A 22,116-nucleotide genomic window follows, 5' to 3' on the forward strand; every position below is an offset into this window, starting at 1 on the left:
GGGAAAATTAAAATGTATCTGCCTTTTCTTATGTCCTTTTACTTTCCTATCAGACAGCAGAATGATTTTAAGGATCTGTTCATGGTCAGACAGTCTAAAAATACATGTCATGTTTTTGCCAAATGCATTGTCTCAGTGGAACTCCCTCACAGCAACTAATTTAAAGCTAGGTCAAGAGCAGAACTGAAACTGGAAAATGAGTCAGTCACTGGCTCTTGTTTTAGTTTGTTTTAAGTCAAATCTAATTCTGCTCTAAAGCAGCTGCACCTCCTAGTGGCATAGACATTAAATAAAATACACTCAATTATATTTTTGCCCTCATTTTAGAACCTCTCTTCTTTGAAAAAAAAAAAAAAAAAGAATGCTGATTTTGCAGCTTGACCTCTCCAGTGCATTTGATTTGGTGGACTATATAATCTTAATGCAATTATTAGATCATATATGGAGAGGTGGCAGCTTGGTTTAAGGGTTAGCTATCTAGAATTTATAAAGTTAAAATGCAATCTTCTATTTCAGAAAGTTGGAAATTAGGTGAGGTACCTCAAGGCTCCCCATGGGACACTAATTTTATTTCTACATTCACTAGGTTATATTAAAAAAAAAAAAAAAGCTTCCATTTATTTTATGGCTGACATAACAGTTTTGATACATATACTACTAGAAGATATTGATGAAAATCACAAGCATGAACATCAGACAGGAGGACATTATTTTTTTTCACTCAGAGGTTAAGCTCTGGAACACATTGCCAGAGGTTGTGGTAAGAGCGGATAGCATAGCTGGTTTTAACAAAGGTTTGGACAGTTTCCTGGAGGAAAAGTCCATTGGTGAAGCCACTGTTTGCCCTGGATCGGTAGCATATGTTGCTACTCTTTGGGCTCTGGCCAGGTACTAGGGACCTGGATTGGCCACTGTGAGAATGGGCTACTGGGCTTGATAAGACTATTAGTCTTAGACTATTAGGCTATTCTTACATTAGATGTCAGGTTTTCAAAGGAAATTAAATTCTTACTAGTTGATCTTCCAAGAACTTCAACTCAGACTACTTTGTTTTTCATAAAAGATTCTGATTATACTTTATCAGTAATTAGATTTGTAAGTATCAGTTAGTGCTGCCTGATTCACTTCAGTGAATTAATTAAAATAGATTTGTTTTCTTAAAAAAACAACAAACTAAACAGACTCACCAATGTAGTGAGTCCTGACATAACTCCGGGTCTTTGCACCGTATGCCTGGAACAAACTGCCTGAATCCCCATGGCATGCTCCCCCACTGAGAATGTTCAAGTCCAAATTAAAGGCCCACCTCTTCAAGAGTGCTTTCAACTCCTAACACCCCTCACCTTGGGTTCTGCATCTCCAACCCTATGCCATGTCTGTCTGTCTGTCTGTTCAAGTTACACTGTAAGGTCTTCCGAGCAGGGACCCTCTATATCAAAATGTACAGCACTGCATATGCAGGCACTGGGACAGAGAGGGTAGTTCATCGTGCCTCTTATATTATTAGCTTTGTAAACTGCTTAATAGTTATGTGCAAGCAGTACATCAAATTCAATAAATACAACACAATATAAGTGATAAATAGTAATAGTCGCCTAAAACAGCAGTAGCAATGGCAGTGGCTGGCCAGCAGAGGCAGCGTTCTGAACAGGTAGAGCTCATGGTTTTCCCTCTGCCACGTCACTGATTATATCACTGATGCAGCAGAGCGAAGCCATGGTGGGGCACGCCAGAAGCAGCCTGTTCCCCAGGCTGCCTCTGACCACCGTTACTTTGGGAGGCCATCCCCCTCTCCTTCCCCCCTTTGTGAGATCTATCCCTTTGCATTGTTTTAAGCATTATATGTCTGATTTTATGTGAACCGCATAGGGTTATTTGGACTGTACTAAGGGACAGAGATGCACAAAATATGGTCATTAAGACCATGTGGATTGCTGCTGGCAAATTTTTGGGTCAACTCTGGAACAACAATTGACATTCCAGGAAGTTTGCATGCAAATTATCTGCATGGAGATCCCATCTGTTCAGTCGCTCTGAGAGCAACTGACACAGGTGCAGAGCCAGCTGGGGAAGCCCTAACAGCTGAATGGCAGGAGGCTGCTTTGGGGCTTCCCCTGCCCTTAGTCAAGTCAATCAGGGCCTTACACTCCTCCCTCTGTATCCCAGGATAGAGGGAGGAGCCTAAGGTCTGATTGGCATGTGTGATCTTTATATTTTGCACAGTACAAGAGAAAATAAATCTTTTTATTTCTTTGGTGTTGTACTAAATGGAAGGCGTGGCTTATTGGGAATTTGGTTTATAATCTTTGGTCATTATTATGTATTTGGTATTTGTATTCTGCGTGTGCTACTGAGGTATTCTGTTAGGATTAATTTTCTATGTAGCATTCAGTTTTCCTGACAGTGGAGGGGACATTGTGAGGGGAGCTGGGTTTTGTTGATCTTTTTTGTGTATTTGTAATTAATAAAATGACAGCTGTACAGCATATTGTTCCTTTGTATACTTTAAAAAAATGATTTCAGTATAAAATAGCTATTCAAGACTTGTGTGGATGGGATCAGAGTTCACAAGGACGAGGTGGAGACAATGTCCTCCCCCCAATCATTTTCTAGTTGTCTGAACATCGATCACCATTTTAAAAGCAGCCCACAGTGACCCACATGGTCTTAACGACCGTTTGCATCTAGCTCCAAGTCTGGCCCCAAGTGGATGGTGTTAGATTGAGGCCCAACTTCAGAATTGCCTCTGTTGCGTTTTATACTGCGAGGCCTAATGTTGCTAGGTTCCAATAAAAGTTCTTTGTACTTCTAAACTCTTATTCTTTCAGAGTTTTCAGGGTTGCAATTTAACATTTTGAGTGATCTTCCAATTGTCATCTAAGAGCTCTGAGACTGATCCATTGCTATTCCATGTTGTCTACTTTGTTTTTGACCACACAAATCAGTCCTTCCCAGGCCGTTATCTTTACCTTTTTTTGGCCCAGTAAGACACAGTAATCACAGCAGAGTCATCTGAAAGTCAGGGGAGGGAAGTTTCATGGCGACTCCAGGAAGTACTTCTTCACCGAAAGAGTGGTGGATCATTGGAACAGACTCCCACTCCAGGTGTTAGAGGCCAGCAGCGTAACGGATTTTAAGAGAAAATGGGATACTCATGTGGGATCGTTAAGGGAGTAAACTCAGGGGGGAGGGATACTTGGAATGGGCAGACTTGGTGGGCTATAGCCCTTTTCTGCCGCTTTTTTCTATGTTTCTATCTCATAAACCATTTGTATGCCACAATGAATTTCAAATGGAGGGACTCCAAGTGTCAAATTCTATCACAGCATATTGCTTCAATCACACTGATAAGTGCTCACAGCATGCTTCCACTTCACAAGCAATAGCAAAACAGGCTCTTAACAAAGAGAAGAGATTTCAAACAAGTGAACACGTGTAGCAAGTAAGTGCTGCCATTTGTTGATGAATTACGAAGGGGGGGGTCAACGTTGATACTCATTTTGCACCTGAAGTTGGGAATGACCACTCTGATTTGCGGAATACTTAGGCCCATGGGCATATGTCAGTGGCACTGCTTAACCTATAAAGGTATGATCCTTTTTGACTGTTCTGTTGGCAACTTGATTTACATGCATTTGCAGGCTGAGGCTTTTCTTTTTCTTACTACAGAAAAAGATCTGCTCTTAAAGTTCTAAAAGCCATCACAGCTGATCATAAGCATTTCAAAACACCACCATGTAGTTTTAGGTCATTTATTTTCTTTACAAGGCTGCATTTTAGAATACCATATTGATAAATTCATGGAAAACATTTAGGATCTTGTCAATCTTACAAGGAAAAAATTAAAGTCACCCTGACTTTAGCACCCCTTCTAATCCCAGCCTCTTCTAAAGATATTTTCTGCACCAACAGTGAAACATGAACAGGACTCTGTACAAATTGTATCAATGTATGCATATATAGCACCTGAAATAGAAATGTAAAAGTTGTTGCAGGAGAACACCAGGATGTAAAAAGTAGTATTCTAACCACCATAAGAAATCGGTTTCCTTGGACATTTATATAAAATGCAAGGGTTCTTAACCCAGTCTTCTGGACCCACGTTCTCAGGATATGCATAAGATATGCATTTAGTGGAGGCAATCTGTGCATATTCTTTGTGGATATACTGAAAATGTGATTGGCACAGTGTATCCAAAGGACCATACTAAGAACCACTGAATTAGAGCAAGTACATGCTTGATTTTGTGCAGCATTTCAGAAACACAAGAAACAGTAAATGTGTGCAAACAGTTCCAAAATTATTTTTAAGTAGTTTCCCCTGCAGTCCTGAGGGTAGCCATGCCCAGCACAATACCACACATGTGGCTATGCTGCTTAATGAATTTCACAAATGAGAACTTTATCAATATTGCTGCTGAAGATGGGCACAACACACACAGTACAGAGTTCGCTCTTGATAACACCTCAGTATAAAGAAGATTGCCCTGCTTAGGATGAAGAATGTAAATACTGGAGCTGAAAACTTCTGTTCTCTAATCCTGAATATATTTCTAACTCTGAGGATGCAGTTTAATCACTGGCAGGGTCTTTCCTGTGAACCCTAACAGCCAGTGTAATAAACACATGCCCCCAGGATGAATTACACAGCTAAACACAGTAATTTTCATGAAGCCTGTGAACCAGAGAGAATTCCTATATATAAAATATAGTCAAGGAGTTGCATTTGGTATTCCGTACCTTGAATCTGATCACACCATACTGTTGAAAGTGCAGCCTTGGAACTATTGTACTCTGTTTAAATGTTTTACTTGTGAATAGTCAAAAGCAAAAACTGTCCTTGCAAGACAGTATTACTTAAATCAGAGATGGAAAGGAATTTCAGCTTAAGGTCATGATGAATCTATAAAATGTAGCTTCCCTCCCACCCCCCACCAGCTGGTGCAAAGGATTTTTTTTTTTTTAAACACTATTCTTATGAAAAGTGGCCATCAATTAACTTTGATATTTAGCCACCAGAATATTTTATGCTCCTAAGTTAAAACACTGATAAAAATCTAAAAAATAAAATCCCTTCCCACAAAATATATTGTAACCCCCCCTCCCAGAAAAGCATATAAAACTTGGTTCATCTCACCTTAAAGGAGATGTGTTTTGGCGGTATACATGCTCGTTTACTCCAACTTCTAAAATCAGGCCTGCTCCCCATACTCTCTATACCCCCAAAATTTATGAAATATATGTTAGTTTTTCTAGGGACATCAAGTGAACTTGAAGTTAAAGCTGTTGTAGAACACACTAGAGGGGACACTCAGCAGTTAAAGTAAAGGTAAAATCTAATAGTGCAGCATGTAAAACTGACCTTCCCCTCCCCCCAACAAAAACCCACTGCTGGCTTAGAACTCCGACACTGAAGCTCATCTCTGAAATGCTTATTTCAAAGCAAATCAGTGGGAACTTTCCAGTTAGAAGCCGTTTCCTTCATGAATACCCTCAGAGACGGACACAGTAACTAATGATACTCTGGGTTATAGTGCACAGCCTATGCATAGTGGCCTAGGGCAACAAAAAAAGGGGTGCAGATACTACTGAATTGAGTTACTACTCCAAAATCAGCCTTATTAAAAAAAAAAAATGAGAAGGGGATGAGGTAGTAACGAGTTGCACCAGAGAATCCTAGACTGGCTACGCTCCACCCCCATAGCTCATTACACCTTCATGCAGGACACAGGCCATGCTAAGTCACATCATCACTGTTTTCCACAACATACAACTAAGCCGTCATTAAAGTTAGGTTATATTTTTTTCAGTAGGGTTTGTAGAATACTTGGACAATCCACTTAACATGGCCAGGGTAATTTTTTTTATTTTATTTTATTTTTTTTAATCAGTCCTGTATAAGCCCAATGAAACAGTAACTTTATTTTACTGTTTATAGCAGTTCAAGCTGTGTGAAAGCAGGAATGGAAGATACTATTCCAGTGGGCTCACCCTGCACAGGGAAAGCATCACAAACTGCCATCAACATGGGCTGCAGGCATGAAAGCTCCAGTAAAATGTCTAAATAAAATTATGGAGACAAGTAACCCTTTAAAAATGCAGTTCAGTTAGTATGGAGGGAGCCATACTATTAAACTAAATTTAAATATTTAATATTTAAATACAGCTCACTCCATGTTAGCTGAAGAGCATTTGTTAGATCAAATCGTAACAAAAAAACCTTATCAAATTAAAAAGCCCACACACAAACCTGACACTACTTTCCTTATGTCGCATGACTGTGGCCTAAATTGATGGCAATTTTCTTCAAAATAAGAAGTGGATCAGTAATTGCCTGTGAATCCCAGATTCAGAAGCATCTTACCAGAACACAAAGCCTGTACATGGAGAAAGATTCTTACCCGAGATACAGAAATGTATCCAAGATGACTCCAGCAGCATATACGAATTTATAAACCTAAACGCAGTTTTGATATAAAGGAGGGCAATAGTAAAATCCATCAGTGGTGGCTACAGGAAGTGTTTGCTTCATATTTCCTTCTTGGCTTGTTGAGCCAGTCAGAAGGTGATCTTATCTACATGAACTTTCTACCCAGTCCCCCATCTCCCCCCCCCCAAAAAAAAAAAGTTATCCTACTTGTTTTCACTGCACATTGTGCTTGGAAGTCCTGAAGTTATGCAGATCTCCAGGCTGCCATCAGCAGATCCAAGTTATATCAGGCAGCAGAATCGGCTCTATGCACTTCCAGTTCTCCCTTTCCTATCTTCCCCTCCCTTCATCTAAAAAGGGCTCAACTATTGTAACAATCACTAAAAATCTTGGTGTAACTTATTTGACTTTTTAGCAGCAGAACCTTCCTTCAAGCAGTGCACGATCCAGGCTGATGAGTGATGGTGGCTATCCCACAACCATCACCTAGATCAAATTCACATTAAAGGAAGTCTCTTGTATTGGAGCAAAGATTTAGTGTGACAGCCGGACCAAAACTGTGCCTCCCGTTTCTTCTACCAGTTCTGATTGTTTCCATTTGCCACACCCAACTTGTTTAATTCCATTATTTTTTTCCTCTATTGAAACCCTAGCTGTACCCAAAAAGCTATTGCAAGGTTGCCCTGCAATATTGCCCCTCCTGCCTTCAGAGCTTCTTGAGGCGACTGTACAGTTCTCGCTTGCTTTTCTCTCCTGCCCACGTTCTGCTCTTGTTGCGAAATTTTTTCAAATCCTCCTTGAAATCTTCATGATGCATGGGCCGGTAGCTTGGTGGCTCACACTGGGCCTGTGGAAAGAAAAAAAAAAAAATCTAATCCAATCTTAAATTTATATACAGTCATCCCTAAAAAAAAATAGGGCTCGGCTCGGTTTACAATTTATCTAAAAGAGGTAATTTTTAAGGACTGATGTTGTTTAAAAAACATTGAAATATGGTTTTTAAGATTTTTTGGAAGACCTGAAGTGAAATACAAGATCTTATTTGAGAAGATAGATCATTCCACAATGCAGTTAATAAAAACGAACAAAAAAAATGAGCCATTTTACTGACTGATCTGATACCTTTAATAGAGAGAAAGAAGAGTTTGTATGTATGAATGATTCTACAACCTGAAAATCTTGAAAAATTTAAGGATAAAGGAATCAAAGAGTCCATGTAAAATTTAAAATACTATACAACCATTTTAGTTGAAGCCAATTGAATGAGTAGGTACACAAGTCTCAGTGACAATAACTCATAAAACCTATGTATCATTTAATTTTCTATATAGAGCTGAGGCTTCACAAATCTGTCTTAGGGACCCCATGGTCCGTCCATGTTTTCATGATATTGATAATGAATATATTCACAAGTCTGTATACACAAATTTCCTCTGCACATCTCTCATATGCATATTCATGATATCCTGAAAACACAAGTAGCAATGGTCCCTAAGACAGGTTTGGGAATCTCCGATATACAAAGCTAGAAAAACTCAAAAAGTGCATTCAGTAATTTTTATGAATTAAGCAGAAATGATACTTATTCCTTAATGCCTTCCCACCTTATTTCTACCAGACAACAGCAGGCATAGTATCAATATGTGGCAAGGCAGGGCATGACAGAACAGAATAGAACAGAATATGCTCCTACTCTGCATGGCTCCCCTCCCTGCCATACACTTCCTGTTTATATGTGTGGCAATAAGCAGCCACAATAAACAATATGTGCCTGCCTCAGCATGACTCTTGAGGTGATAGGGTGGAAGACCCAAGGCTTCTGCTAGCAAGATGGGTTCCACCAGCTGCACACTTTCGTTGCTGTAAAGAAATGCTGATACACATAATAAGCTTTTAGCTAGGTATGCAAAAGCTCTCCAAGTCTTGACTGAAAGCTAGCTCTATATATTATACATATACAGTGTACTGTATATATTTTTACAAGAACTCAGTTCATTAGGACAGGAATGAAGCCTCTGGAGTCAAGAGATTAAGAATGAAATCATGACACAGGGACTAGGAGTACCGCTACATCAATCAAAGGGGAAGATTCCCAAAACTTCACAATAAAATCTGATGGGCTGTTACTGAGGTCACTATTGTTAACGATTTAAAAAAGACGTGTCATTCTCAAAAGACCCCTTATGCAAATGAGGTTCACGTATGTTCACGTAGGCTCGCTAAATTTATTCGAGATGAATCGCTGGTGGTAGCAATCAGCACGTGCACAGAATATACCCAGACGGTTAAAAAACCCCAAACACACCCAAACCAAATTTGAAGATTGGCAGGAGAGATGCTCACTCTCTCCCACCATGCTCACACAACCTCTGATAGCGGGAGGGATGCTCACTCTGCCGCCATGTCACACAATCCCCAAACACTACTAATCCCCTCCCCCCACGGAAGAGATGCCCACTACCTCCTGCCACACAATCCCCCACCACTACTACTCACCAACCACCATCAAAGCAGGAGTGATGCCCATTCCCTCCTGCCGTCATCCAACTGCCCGCCCGACAACTCACCCCACCCCTTCCTACCTTATTCATGAAGTTTGGCCAGAAGGACGCCTACCCACTTTGGCTGGCAGGCCCTTCCCCTTCCATCCTGGGATGTGCCAGGGAGGGGCCTATGGTTCCGATTGGCCCAAGTGCTTAAGGCCTAGGAGGGCTCCCCCAAACCAGCTCTGCACATGAGTTGAAATCGCTCTCAGAGCGACTGGTCAGACAGGATTATGGGGAACCTCCGTGCAAATAATTTGCATAGAAACTTGTTGGAACATCGATCACTGTTCCACAATCAGCCCCAAAAAAATAAATCAGCCAACAGCAACTTGTAAGGTTTTAGCGACCATATTTAGAGCATTTAGCTCCAGGCGGGTAGGTGGAAGATGGGAGCGGGGTTCTCATTCTCACCCATTTTGGGTCCAACCCACTCAAAATTGGGTGTTTGGCTATGCTCATTATCAAACATGCCAGACATAGAAATACCTCAGGCAGACCAAGGAACAATACAGGCTAGGCCTGAAAGTTTCTGCTTCGGCACAGAATAGAAAACAAGTTACTAAACAGTAAAGCTTTCAAGATGCATAAAATAACCAGGAAATTCACATATAAGCCTAAGTTAAAGTGTTTAAAGGTCAGTAAAAGTAATAATCAAAACCTTATTTGAATAGCTGAAAAGCTTTTTTTTTTCTCCTCATATGGGTCAAGATCTAAATTTGACTATAGGGAATGGCTGCTTACCTTATACTTTAAGAAGAATTCTTTGTAGCCTCCCTTCAGCAGGTACAGTTCAGGATAGTACAGGGCTGGGTACTCGTTCAACTCCCTGTCTTTTTCTCTCACAAATCGGCACCTGGAGAGAAATGAAAGTCGGCCACATGTTCCTACTATGAAGAAATCCATTTATCAGCAACTTTATACCATCTTGGAGAAACCCAGCTTTGGGGGACCGGCTAAACATTTATAGTCAAATATATTTTATTGAGCAAGCAAAAAACACCAACAAGGTAATACAACGAAATACATACAAGCTCAACATTTTAAGGTTACAAAACCCAAACACCACAGATCTCTACCCCCTGAACAACCCTAGCCCACCCCACCCCACCCCTGAATAACCCTCCCAAAACACCCCCCCCCCCGGGTCCTCCTTCTAGTTAGAATAGTACCAATGAAAACACCAAAGAAAACAGGAATACCAAGTGCAACATGATGGAACAAGAAAAATACAAATTCAACAATTAAGCAAACGGCTGCGAGCCAGAGGAGTCATGGTTGTCCAAAATGGTTCCCAAGTGCGCTGAAAGATGCAGCCTGGGAGAGAAGAGAGGTCTGTCACATCCCTCCTTTCCCACATCAAGAGAGTAATCATCAGACAGTGCCAAAGGGAGTAATCCGGAGCATCAACCTCAAGCAATTTCAACAAAACACATTTCAGAGCAACCAGGACAGTCCACTTGAGGAAAGCTGCAACCCCCCTTGAACGAGGGAAATAGTGGGGAACAACTCCAAATAAGAGCAAAGGGGAGCGATGAATGGTTATTTTCCAAGTGCTCTCCACCAAAACAAAAATAGCAGTCCAAAAAGCTTGAACATGAGGGCAAGTCCAAAACATGTCCCAAGCCCGCTTCTGGAGCCTGACAACGAAGACAGGCAGCAATCTCACACAATCTTGATAAATAGGCCCTCTTAGGAGAAATGTATAAACGGAAAACCAACTTATAGTGTTGCTCCCAAAAGGTGGTATATTTGCGAAAGGCGGGCAGCCGACGGACAGACTGCAAAAGCACATCATCAGGCAATTCTACTGCAAGGTCATGAGCCCAAGCATCTCGCAATTTAGAATGATCAAACAAGGGGGACTCATCCTTCAAATGGCGATGATGGAATTTAAGGGGAACAGGAAGTTGGGAACCAATGGTAAAAGCCGTAGACAGCATCTCTTGGCAAGAGGCATGCAAAGAATGAGAGGGTAAAGAAGAAATGTAATGTTGAATTTGCATATAAGCAAAATAATCAGCGGGTGGGAGATCAAACTCGTCCCGCAGCTGTGCAAAAGATTTCAGTGCGCCATCATCATCAACCAATTGAAACACATAATGAATGCCCCTGGTTTCCCACCAAGCAAAACTCAGGCCATCTATCCCAGGTAGAAAGGAGCTATTAAAGCGGATAGGCAGAAAAGGTGTGACAGAAGCAGAAAGAGTGTGGAATTTACAGATCCAGCGCCAAACCTTCCGCAAGGGATGGTGAAGCACCTTCATAGAGAGAGACTCAGGCAAAAGAGAAGGAATAGAATGAAGATAAGCACTAAAGTGAGTAGAGCGAAAACAGGAAAGCTCCAAGGAAGTACCGTATTTTCACGTAGATAACGCGCACCCGTGTAAAACACGCACACGGGTATAGCGCGTGAAAACCACAAATTTATGTACAGAAATTTTTATATACCGCGCACACCCGTATACTGCGCATGCTGCCCGACTCTCCTCTGGCCACCCCGACTCTCCTTTCGCCCGCCCCGACTCTCCTCTCCCCCTTGAAGTCCTGTCCCCACCCTGAAAGCCTGATGCCCCCCCGACGTCCGATTCACCCCCCCCCCCCCGCAGGACCGCTCGCACCCCCACCCCGAAGGACCGACGCACTCCCACCCGCACCCTGAAGGACCGCTCGCACCCCCACAGCCTCCCGACCCCCCCATCATGTAGAAGCTCCTACCGGTGTCCTGCTGCTTCCTCTTGGCGGTCCCGACTCAAGTCCTCTTGCCCCAGCCAACCGCGGCACCCCCGACACGATCGGGGCAAGAGGGAGCTCAAGCCCTCTTGCCCCAGCCAACCGCGGCATCCCCGACACGATCGGGGCAAAAGGGAGCCCAAACCCTCCTGGCCACGGCGACCCCCTACCCCACCCCGCACTACATTACGGGCAGGCGGGATCCCAGGCCTTCCTGCCCTCGACGCAACCCCCCCTCCCCCCAACGACCGCCCCCCCTAAGAACCTCCGACCGCCCCCCCAGCTGACCCGTGACCCCCATGGCCGACCCCCACGACACCCCCACCCCCCTTCCCCGTACCTTTGTGTAGTTGGCCGGACAGACGGGAGCCAAACCCGCCTGTCCGGCAGGCAGCTAATGACGGAATGAGGCTGGATTGGCCCATCCATCCCAAAGCTCCGCCTACTGGTGGGGCCTAAGGCGCCTGGGCCAATCAGAATAGGCCCGGGAGCTTTAGGTCCCTCCTGGGGGCGGGGCCTTGGGCACATGGTCGGGTTGGGCCCATGTGCCTCAGGCCCCGCCCCCAGGTGGGACCTAAAGCTCCCGGGCCTATTCTGATTGGCCCAGGCGCCTTAGGCCCCCACCAGTAGGCAGAACCTTGGGACGGATGGGCCAATCCGGCCTCATTCCGTCGTTGGCTGCCTGCCGGACAGGCGAGTTTGACTCCCGTCTGTCCGGTCAACTACACAAAGGTACGGGGAAGGGGGGTGGGGGTGTCATGGGGGTCGGCCAGGGGGGGTCGCAGGTCGGCTGGGGGGGGCGGTCGGAGGTTCTTGGGAGGGGCGGTCGTTGGGGGGAGGGGGGTTTGCGTCGAGGGCAGGAAGGCCTGGGATCCCGCCTGCCCGTAATGTAGTGCGGGGTGGGGGTAGCCGTGGCCAGGAGGGTTTGGGCTCCCTCCTGGCCCGAACAACTAGCGGGGGGGAGGGGGAGTCGCCAGGGCCAGGAGGACTTGTGTTCCCTCCTGGCCCGATATTGTCAGGGAGTCGGCAGGGCAAGAGGGCTTGGGCTCCCTTTTGCCCCGATCGTGTCGGGGAGTCGAGGGGGCAAGAGGGCTTGAGCTCCCTCTTGCCCCGATCGTGTCGGGGATGCCGCGGTTGGCTGGGGCAAGAGGGCTTGAGCTCCCTCTTGCCCTGATCGTGTCGGGTATCGGGACCGCCAAGAGGAAGCAGCAGGACACCGGTAGGAGCTTCTACATGATGGGGAGGGGTCGGGAGGCTGTGGGGGTGCGAGCGGTCTTTCAGGGTGGGGGTGCGGGTGGGAGTGCGTGCGAGCGGTCCTTCGGGGTGGGGGTGCGTGCGAGCGGTCCTTCGGGGTGGGGGTGTGAGCGGTCCTGCGGGGGGGGGGGGGGTGAATCGGACGTCGGGGGGAACTATGTGAAAAAAAATTTTGTACAACGCGCTCACGCGTATAACGCGCAAGGGTATGCGCGGTACGTAAAAACCACGTATAACGCGCGCGTTATATGCGAGAAAATACGGTATTGGTGAACGCTGAAGTACCCCTGAATAAATCATTAATGTGTGGCGCATGCCACATCCAATGGTCAGATAGAGAAGGTTTAACAACCCCAATCCGCCCTTGTACCACGGAGCTGCCGTCCATTTGTAAGGCAGATGAGGTCGCTTCCCCACCCAAAGAAATCTCTGGACCAAGCGTGTTAGACGGCGTTCATCTCAAGAAGTCAAATAGAGTGGGAGGACCTGAAAACCGTAGAGCCAACAGGGGACAATGAGCATATTGTAAAGATGCACCCTACCTAAAAGCGAAAAGGGAAGAGTTCCCCATAACTGTAGGTTATTCTGAAGGGCCTGGAACAACAGGTCTACATTCAAGCGGTAGAGATCAGAAGGTTAGTGAATCTAGCCCTACGAGATGATTGGATCAGTGATAATACCTCTTCATATTGGGCATGATATAACTGCCTCCATGCTCTTATGCTTCTGGAACAGAGACATGCCAAGAAGTCTTAAGAAACTATCTTTCCATAAGGTTTAGGCTGGATACAAACAAACTCCAAGGAGAACGCTCTTAACTAGTACTTCAGCCTTTTTTATAAAAGACATTTAAAACAATTACCAAGGCAAAAGGCCTATGACTGTCTATAAATAAGCCCACTGGTAAAAAAGGAACACACTGCCCCAAAATGTGTTCCAAATAACACGACTTGCCTCCAAAACTTATTATGGGGCAACTTCAAAATGCACCAAAAGAGGAATTCACACCCTGTCCACATTGAGGTAAAGCATCCCACCCTAACTTGAATACTTGTTCCCGAGTAAAATAGGCCCGGTTTAAAACACAAAATTGTGAGCACTGTATTGAGAGAATGTCATAGTTCTGAATCTGGGATCCTCTATTAAACAGCCAAAGTCAACAACTTTAGGGGGGGAATACCAAGATAATAATAATAATAATAACAGCTTATATACCGCAATACCGTGAAGTTCTATGCAGTTTACAAAGATTAAGCAAAGGTACAAATTGATTGACTTTAAGAGAGGAGGAAGAAAGAGGGTTAATAGGACAGGAAATCCATTTTTGAGGAGTGATCAATAGAACAAGTTAATCGCTATAGAGGGGAGAGAGAAGAGAGGATCAGTTGTCTAGATACTTTAGGAACAGGTGTGTTTTCAGACGTTTCCTAAATTCCTCATAAGTAGTGGGCGAAAGCAATTGTTCTAGGTCTTTACCCCATGATGCTGTTTGGTGCGAGAGAAGATGTTCATGGTGTTTTTTCAGTTTACAACCTCTCACTGGGGGGGAAACAAAGTTGGAATGTGAGCTTCTCTTGTGTCTGTTGGCTGAGAAGACGAAAAGGTCAGTTATATATTTAGGGGCAAGTCCGTGTAGTGCTTTGAAGCAGAAGCAGGTAAATTTAAACTTTACGCGCGCCTCCATTGGCAGCCAATGCAACTGCCGGTAGTAGGGTGTAACTGGTCCGTAACACATCCTGGGGCTTACAAGTGCGCATCTGTTGTAGTTCCCTATGGAGCAAAGACACAGAGAAAGTTTTCTGGGAATCACTTATAGAAATCCCATAACTTTATTGCCACAGAAAACTCCAGGCCTCTACTATCCAAAAACTGGTAGCTGTTTATAGGCCAAAAAATCTCAGGTTATTAGCACTCCCTGTTGCAAAGCTGTCCATGATTTCAGCTTACCACCCTCCTGAAAACAAGAGAATGTCACTCCTCCCTGAGCCCATCTCCTAAAACTTGGATTCTCTCTGCTTAGAGAAAAATGAAGATTCCCTTATATTGGCAATTTGTCAGACACCTCAGGCATTCCACCTAGTTTACTTCACCAGAACTTGCCACATGTCACTTAAGGAGCAGAGCAATACACTTGTTCGTGGATGTGTTAGGGAAGCCTTAGGAGCCTGTAAAAGAGAATTCAAATGCCAAGGGTGGTAATAAGCGAAAGTATTCTCTTCCATAAACAGTCACTGAGATGTTTAAGTAAACACGCTTGATTATACTTCTGAATGTCTGGGAGATGCAAACCTTCATACCTCCAGGAGCCCACCAGAAGATGAATCAGGGCTTTGGGCTTCCTGTACTCCCACCCAGTGTTCCCGCTAAGCTGCGTTGGCCTGCGCTCACGCACAAAATATTACATCGCAGCGCAAAGTTTCTCTTCACAGCGCACACACGCGTCGGTAAGGTAAGGGGACGCATTGGGGGGATTGCACTTCCCCACAATTGCCATGCTTCGGTTCCTCTTCTTCCTTCCTTCCTCCCCCCCCCCCCCCGCGGGACCCTGCGGCACCATCAACTCTTACTCCCTCTAATGTCGGCCCTGCAGCTCCAGACTTCCTCGCACCTTCTCCCCTCCCCCTTTGGATCGCTATTATTTTAAATGTTATAGCCGCGGAGCTGTATCCATCAGTGGAGATGTCTAACCTCGGCCTGCCCCGGAACTCTTACTGCAACAGTGACTTCCTGTTCCTGCCTAGACGGGCGTCTGCTGCAGTAAGAGTTCCGGGGCAGGCCGAGGTTAGACATCTCCACTGATGGATACAGCTCCGCGGCTATAACATTTAAAATAATAGCGATCCAAAGGGGGAGGGGAGAAGGTGCGAGGAAGTCTGGAGCTGCAGGGCCGACATTAGAGGGAGTAAGAGTTGATGGTGCCGCAGGGTCCCGCGGGGGGGGGGGGGGAGGAAGGAAGGAAGAAGAGGAACCGAAGCATGGCAATTGTGGGGAAGTGCAGAGCTGCAGGGAAGAGTGTTGCGGTACCCAGCTGGAGGGAGAAGGAAGATGAGGGAGGGAATTAAAGGAGATGCCAGGGCTTGGAGCGTAGGAGGAAGGTATGCCAGTCTAAGGGAAAAGGAAGGGGGAGATGTGAGAGCATGGAGGGGGAGCGAAAGATGGAAGAAAAGGAAAGGAGAGAGATGCCAGAGAATCAGGGAAGGGGAGATACCAGACTATGAGGAGAGGTGTGGGAGAGGGAAGGCGAGGAGAGAGATGCCAGACCAATGGGGTGAAAGGAGAGATGGAAGGGGGAGGCATACAGTTTCTGGAAGGGGCATAGAAGGAGAGAAGATGCCATATAGGGGAAGAGAGACGGCAGACAGTGGATGGAAGGAAGAGAGTTACAAGAAGATGAGGAAAGGAGAAACCACAGAAGACAAAGGTAGAAAAAAATTTCTATTTATTTATTGCTTTAGGAGACATGTGTCACTGTTTCTGTGAAGCATTGTATGCAGAGTCCAGCTTCTTGCTGGTTCAATTTAACCTTTGTCTATGTATTTTTATTTTATCCCCCCTTTTACAAAACTGTGAAGCGTTTTTAGCACCAGCCTTGGTGGTAGCAGCTCTGATGCTCAGAATTTTATGAGCATCAGAGCTGTTACCTCCGTAGCTAAAATCCACACTACAGTTTTGTAAAAGAGGGAGGGGTTAGTTTGTGATTACATATTCCTTACTAGGCGAAGGTGTTTTCTGTGTTCTGTGTGTTCGAAAGACATGGTTTTCTGTTAGGATTGACGGTGTAGGATTGATCTGTGCTGGTCTGGCTTGTTTAGTTTTACAATGGGTGTATTGATGTACTGCTCACTGCAATATGTAAGATGCTGCCTTTTCCTAGGTACTCATGTGTGACGTGTGGTTTGTTACTAAAAATCATGTTTTTCTTACAGATGGGGGGGGGTGCCAAAAAATGATGGGCCCCGGATGTTACATATGCTAGGTACGCCACTGTATGTAAAGATACCAGAAAGCTGGCGTAGCAAAAACTTCTAAGTTTTGAGTATTTAACCCTCCCACAATCTCACGGGCACTCGTTTCAAGTTTATTGAGATTTTGATTTAAACGCAATATCAAATATTTTCAATGCGTATAACAAAAATAAATTTGGGGAAATAAATAAAACCATTTGAACCAGTGTTCCCGCTAAGCTGCGCTGGCGCACAAAATATTACATCGCAGCGCACACGTTTCTCGTCACAGCGCACGATCGGAAGAGGCGTACGGCAGATGGCAGGGCGGCGAGAGGAGAATCGGGCGAGTTGGCTCATAACTTGCTGGCGCCCGATATTTTTGGCTCACGGTGAAAAAAGTTTGCTCACAACACCCGCCCGCTTAGAGGGAACACTGCTCCCACCCCCCCTAAAAATTAAGAGAGAATTTTTTAAGCAGCCTAAGAGGCAGCAAATGCATTGTATAAAGCCATTTAGGAAAGAATCACTTTGAGCAACTGTATTCTACCATACAGGGAGAAATTTCTACCTGCCCAAAGAAGTCTGAGTATATTTCATCAATACTGCCAAAATTTTCTATGTGGAGCCTATTGTAAAGGGCAATTGTACAAGCAAGTAACAAAAGGAGGACTCCATTCATTGTAGAGGAACCCCCCCCCGCCCTCACACTGTTCCTGCACCTCTGACATAGGGGAGAATTCTCAAAATTTACTGTGCCATTAATGATGGTTGCTAAACTTGCTCCAGCCGGTTTAGCATGACAGTATTTTACCGTCCGATTATCAGAATGGCTCACTTTTTTTCTGAGCTTCCTGGCAGACTGACTGCCATGCAAATGTATTAGAACGAGGTCATAAATATTAATGCGGTAGTAAAATGAGCTCATCAATATTTAAGAGAGCATTCCGGGTGATTCTTTATTATCTTGCACTGTTGGAAGGACTTATCTAAGGTAGAATACATCGTATGGTGGAACACGGTATGCATAACCAACAAATATGAAAGTGTAATAGCTGAAAAACATCATTCTATTAGCTCATTTCTCAGAGTATGGAGACCTGTTCAACTTTATTGTGATTTAGTCAGTTGACAAATTACTTCAATGTAATATCCATAAAATATATATTGAGTCACTTATTTAAGTAATTTGTGATGCTCATTAGGAACTTTTCCATATTTCGCATGTATACTTTCAGCTGAAATTATATGTAATGGCCAGGCTGGATTTGTTTGACATGAGACACTGATCGTATTGGCTTATAACCAATACTATCTCCCAGGATTGTCTTGATGCTGAGAATTAAAAGTTTGTTATCCTGCTATTTTTGTACCAAGTAATCACGAAAACCTGGGTCTGTATAACGTGCCATAGGGAATCTCCAAATAAAAATATTAGGAGGCACATAGGGATTTTCAAGAGCCAACCTTACCATAGCATGGTCAGAGTTGATATGCCTCAAGAGTGGCAGTTGTCACTTGGGAAAACAGACTGGAAGACCAAGGGGTAATCAATCCTGGACTGTGTCAAATGGACCCTCAAAACAAGAGTGTGAAGAATTTTCCATATAATCAACCAAATCCAAGGCTGCATTGGACAAAGATCACCCCTAGCAGCATCATAAGCTTCTATCAAGAACTGAATCATATACCAAATTAAAGTCACCACCAATAATTATGGGGAGATCTCCCAAAGACATCTCTTATGATGGTATTTAAAAAATGTTCTACTATAAACATTAGGGGCATAAACAGGCTGTCTAGACACCGAGACATGTAACACTATATAGCGCCCATTAGGGTCAATGCAAGACCTGTGGATATCCACCAACTAATTCTTATGAAATAAAAATCACACAACCAGCTCTCCTATCCAATACTGAAGCTGCCACATTAGTACCGACCCATCACCTTTGTAATTTAGCATGCTTCAATGCATCTAGATGTGTTTCCTGAAGTATCACAATAGATATTTTTTTCCTATTATGTGTCATGTCCACCCACTCCAACTGGAACCAGAAAACTGTAGAACTACCAAACTTGTGGGGTGATGTCCCAGCCTACCATCCCCCCACTAATAGATAATATTGCAGAAATCCAAATATGGTTTCTCAACCAAACTAGAGTTCCTAAATACTAGACAATGGCAAAAGTCCAGTATCAATAAAGGATGAGAATAGAACCCCCCCCTAAACCCAATAACAAAATCCCCCAGATAAACTAATCTTGGAAACATATTAGCTTTTCCCCCCTGATACTCCAGGGTCTTGCCAGTCTCAAGGATTACAAAATGGCAGTCCTATGGGCAAAGTTCAGCAGTTTTAACAAGAGGCCACTGATTTCCGTCACATTTTGCCCTCAGACGATGGGCTCTCTCAAGTTGAAGTTAGCAGATCCAAGCTGCTGCTAGTAGGTCTTCCAAAATGCCCGGCAGGTCCGATTCAACCACCGATTCGGGGATACCAATCAAATGGAGATTATTCCTCCTATAGCGATTTTCCAAATCTTTCAGTCAGTTTTCCAATTTTTATAAATGTCCAGCATAGTCCTGGCGTACTCAACCAAGCTCCTGCAAAGTGTCTTTGACCAGCTCTCTTATCCAATGTTGGATAGTAGGAAAAGCTCCCACTTCGGTAAGTAAATTCTCCATACGGTTATCGATGGTTTCCATTTTATCAAATAATTTTAAATATTTAGTGTCCCAGGATGTCTCTAATAATAACAACACTTCTTTGGAGATCTCCGAACCCCATTCTGAGCCAAAAGTAAGCTCCCCCATCTGGGTAATGTCCGCCATCTTGGCCTCATGGGTAACAGTGCCTTCTCTCACTATTTTTTCTGTACTTTTGCTGGTAAGATATCTAAAACATAGGCACGGAAACAATTCAAAAGTTATAAAGGCAGGGAGAGTAGGGATAAGCCCACGAGCTACCCTCCTGCTCATCTGCCCAGCGCCACTGAACAGGAACACTCTTGAATTCCCTTCCAAGATGAAAATTTATAAGTTCCTATCACACACATACAACATATTCAGGCCTGGAGCCAAGGAAACAGACTTATTTGAAATTTCAACTATCGAGGTAATTCATTTCCCTAAGGAGGAAAAAAAGTCATCCAGGAACTCCAAATCTTACTGGAAAGCAAAGGGAAGGCACCTGCCAGGTATGTTCTCATTATAACTAAAGCCTACAGAAAAACAGGCATATCCAAAATCTACATTTGTAATGCAGTAAAATTTGTTAGCAAAATACTCCAATGAAGGTTCGCTTATTAACATGCTACATGAATATACCGCATAAGCAACTATGAAAATTGAGATGGACACTCACATTCTGGGCCCACGTTCTGAGGAAAACTCGCAGTGGAAAACTAAAATTACTCGCTTGCTATTGGAGGACACAATAGGCTGCTTTAGCAGAAAGCCTTCTACTTCTTCTTCCATATGAAGGTTTGTTGCCCCCTGGAGAAAGAGAGAGAGATGGTTCTTACCTTGATATCATCTTTTCCAGTAGATAGCAATAGTATACAAAACCGTAGGGTTGCCTTAATGTGTTCGCAAGCATACTGTAGATGTCGTCAATCAAAGCTTTTCAACTCCTTCTCCATGTTCTCTGCTGCCTTTTTCAGTTTGTACCAAAGCTGGTGACAGCCCTATAGAGCAGTGGTTTCCAACCCTGTCCTGGAGGACCACCAGGCCAATTGGGTTTTCAGGCTAGCCCTTATGAATATGCATGAGAGAGATTTGCATATAATGGAAGTGACAGGCTTGCAAATCTGCTCCATGCATATTCATTAGGGCTAGTCTGAAAACCCGATTGGCCTGGTGGTCCTTCAGGACAGGTTGGGAACCACTGCTATAGAGGACAGGAGAAGGAGGGGTAAGGGGAATTCCCCCAAACCAGGTGTCTGATCTACTCAGATGAATTTTAAAAACAATCACTAAATTAACAGTAATGTAGTTAAAACATTAACAAGCCTCTGAGAGGAACAATGAATGTAAGAAAATACAAGTTAAACAAGATACAAATAGCTTGAACATTTATGGGATGTTGAGGAAGATGGAGGCAAAAAAAAAAAAAAAATCATTTAAAATCCAAGATGGCCACTGCCAGAAAAATCATACCAAAAAAGCCCGTGGTGACTTCTCAGAAGTGTAAAATTCACAGGGAAATGGGTTTTAGAGGGGGACCTGAGCTCTGGGGTCAGAAGCCCTCAAATTCAACTTTTAGAGAACCCCCCACCCCCATTTTCCCTATAGGCTTCAACAGCCTTACTCCTGTACTATGTGGTGCCTGCCTGCTTCAGAATAGAATTTCAGCTGGGATCAATGGAGAAGAAATCTGCCTTACAGATTCACTGGACGAACCTGGTCTTCTGTCTGCCAGAACCTCAACCACCGGAAAACCGTACCACAAAAGGGGGGGGGAAGAGACCATGCACCCAGCCCATTATTCTTTCTGGCTGAACTGAGAAGGAGCCAAATCAGCCTGCGTTTAAGCTCCTGACTAAATCAGGGATGCGAGCAGCTACGCAGGGGATAGCCTCTGAGCAAAATATAAAAGCAGACTGGCTAGCTAACTGACCCCAAGGGCTGATCCTGCTAGCAGCTGACTTCCACTGTGCAAGTCTGTGTCTTCTTCCAGGCAGAGGTTCCCACCAAGTGGGAACCTTTGGGCACCAAGCCTCCAAACACCGAGAAAAAATGCCCAAAAATAATAAAACCACAGAGTAGAGCAACTTGCTTTCAAAAAACAAACTGGGGCAGGTGGGGGGCAGTAGCAGCTCCGTAGGAAGAAGGTGGAGTTGGAAAATATGATTGGCTGTTTTTCTGCAAGCAACTTGCTAGTTCAGATTAGAGGTCTGGACAGGAACGGGGTTTGTGGGACTCCCGCGGGGATCCCCCCCAGGTTCACATGACTCCCGCAGGGATGGAACCGGGGTTCCCGAGGCCTGGAAAGAGAATTAGCAGAAGATAGATAAAAGCAGAAACTGGGACCAAGATGATGGAAAAACAAAATATCCCACCAGCTACAGCAAGAGATGTTCATATATATATATAAAATTTTTTTTTTTTTTTGGGGGGGGGGGGGGGCAGAGCTAAGCTCAAAGTGGGTTCACAAAAAAAGGTTCACAAAAAAAGAAACAAGAGGAAATACTAAGAATCAATTAATAA

General features: G+C 44.2%; 1 protein-coding gene across 2 annotated transcripts in view; it reads right to left on the reverse strand.

The window, feature by feature from the left end:
• Positions 1-3,736: 3,736 nt before the first annotated feature.
• Positions 3,737-22,116, reverse strand: part of CDC25A (cell division cycle 25A) — a 132,101-nt gene continuing 113,721 nt past the window's right edge. For both annotated transcript variants that reach the window (XM_033931960.1, XM_033931959.1), the window contains 3 exons: positions 20,273-20,403; positions 9,718-9,829; positions 3,737-7,277 (listed from right to left, as the gene is read on the reverse strand). In XM_033931960.1, coding sequence (XP_033787851.1) covers positions 7,137-7,277; positions 9,718-9,829; positions 20,273-20,403 — 384 coding nt within the window. In that variant the 3' untranslated portion in view covers positions 3,737-7,136. The remainder of the gene's footprint in view (positions 7,278-9,717; positions 9,830-20,272; positions 20,404-22,116) is intronic.

Source organism: Geotrypetes seraphini, chromosome 2 (genome assembly GCF_902459505.1).
Source record: "Geotrypetes seraphini chromosome 2, aGeoSer1.1, whole genome shotgun sequence".
NCBI classification, from domain to species: domain Eukaryota; kingdom Metazoa; phylum Chordata; class Amphibia; order Gymnophiona; family Dermophiidae; genus Geotrypetes; species Geotrypetes seraphini.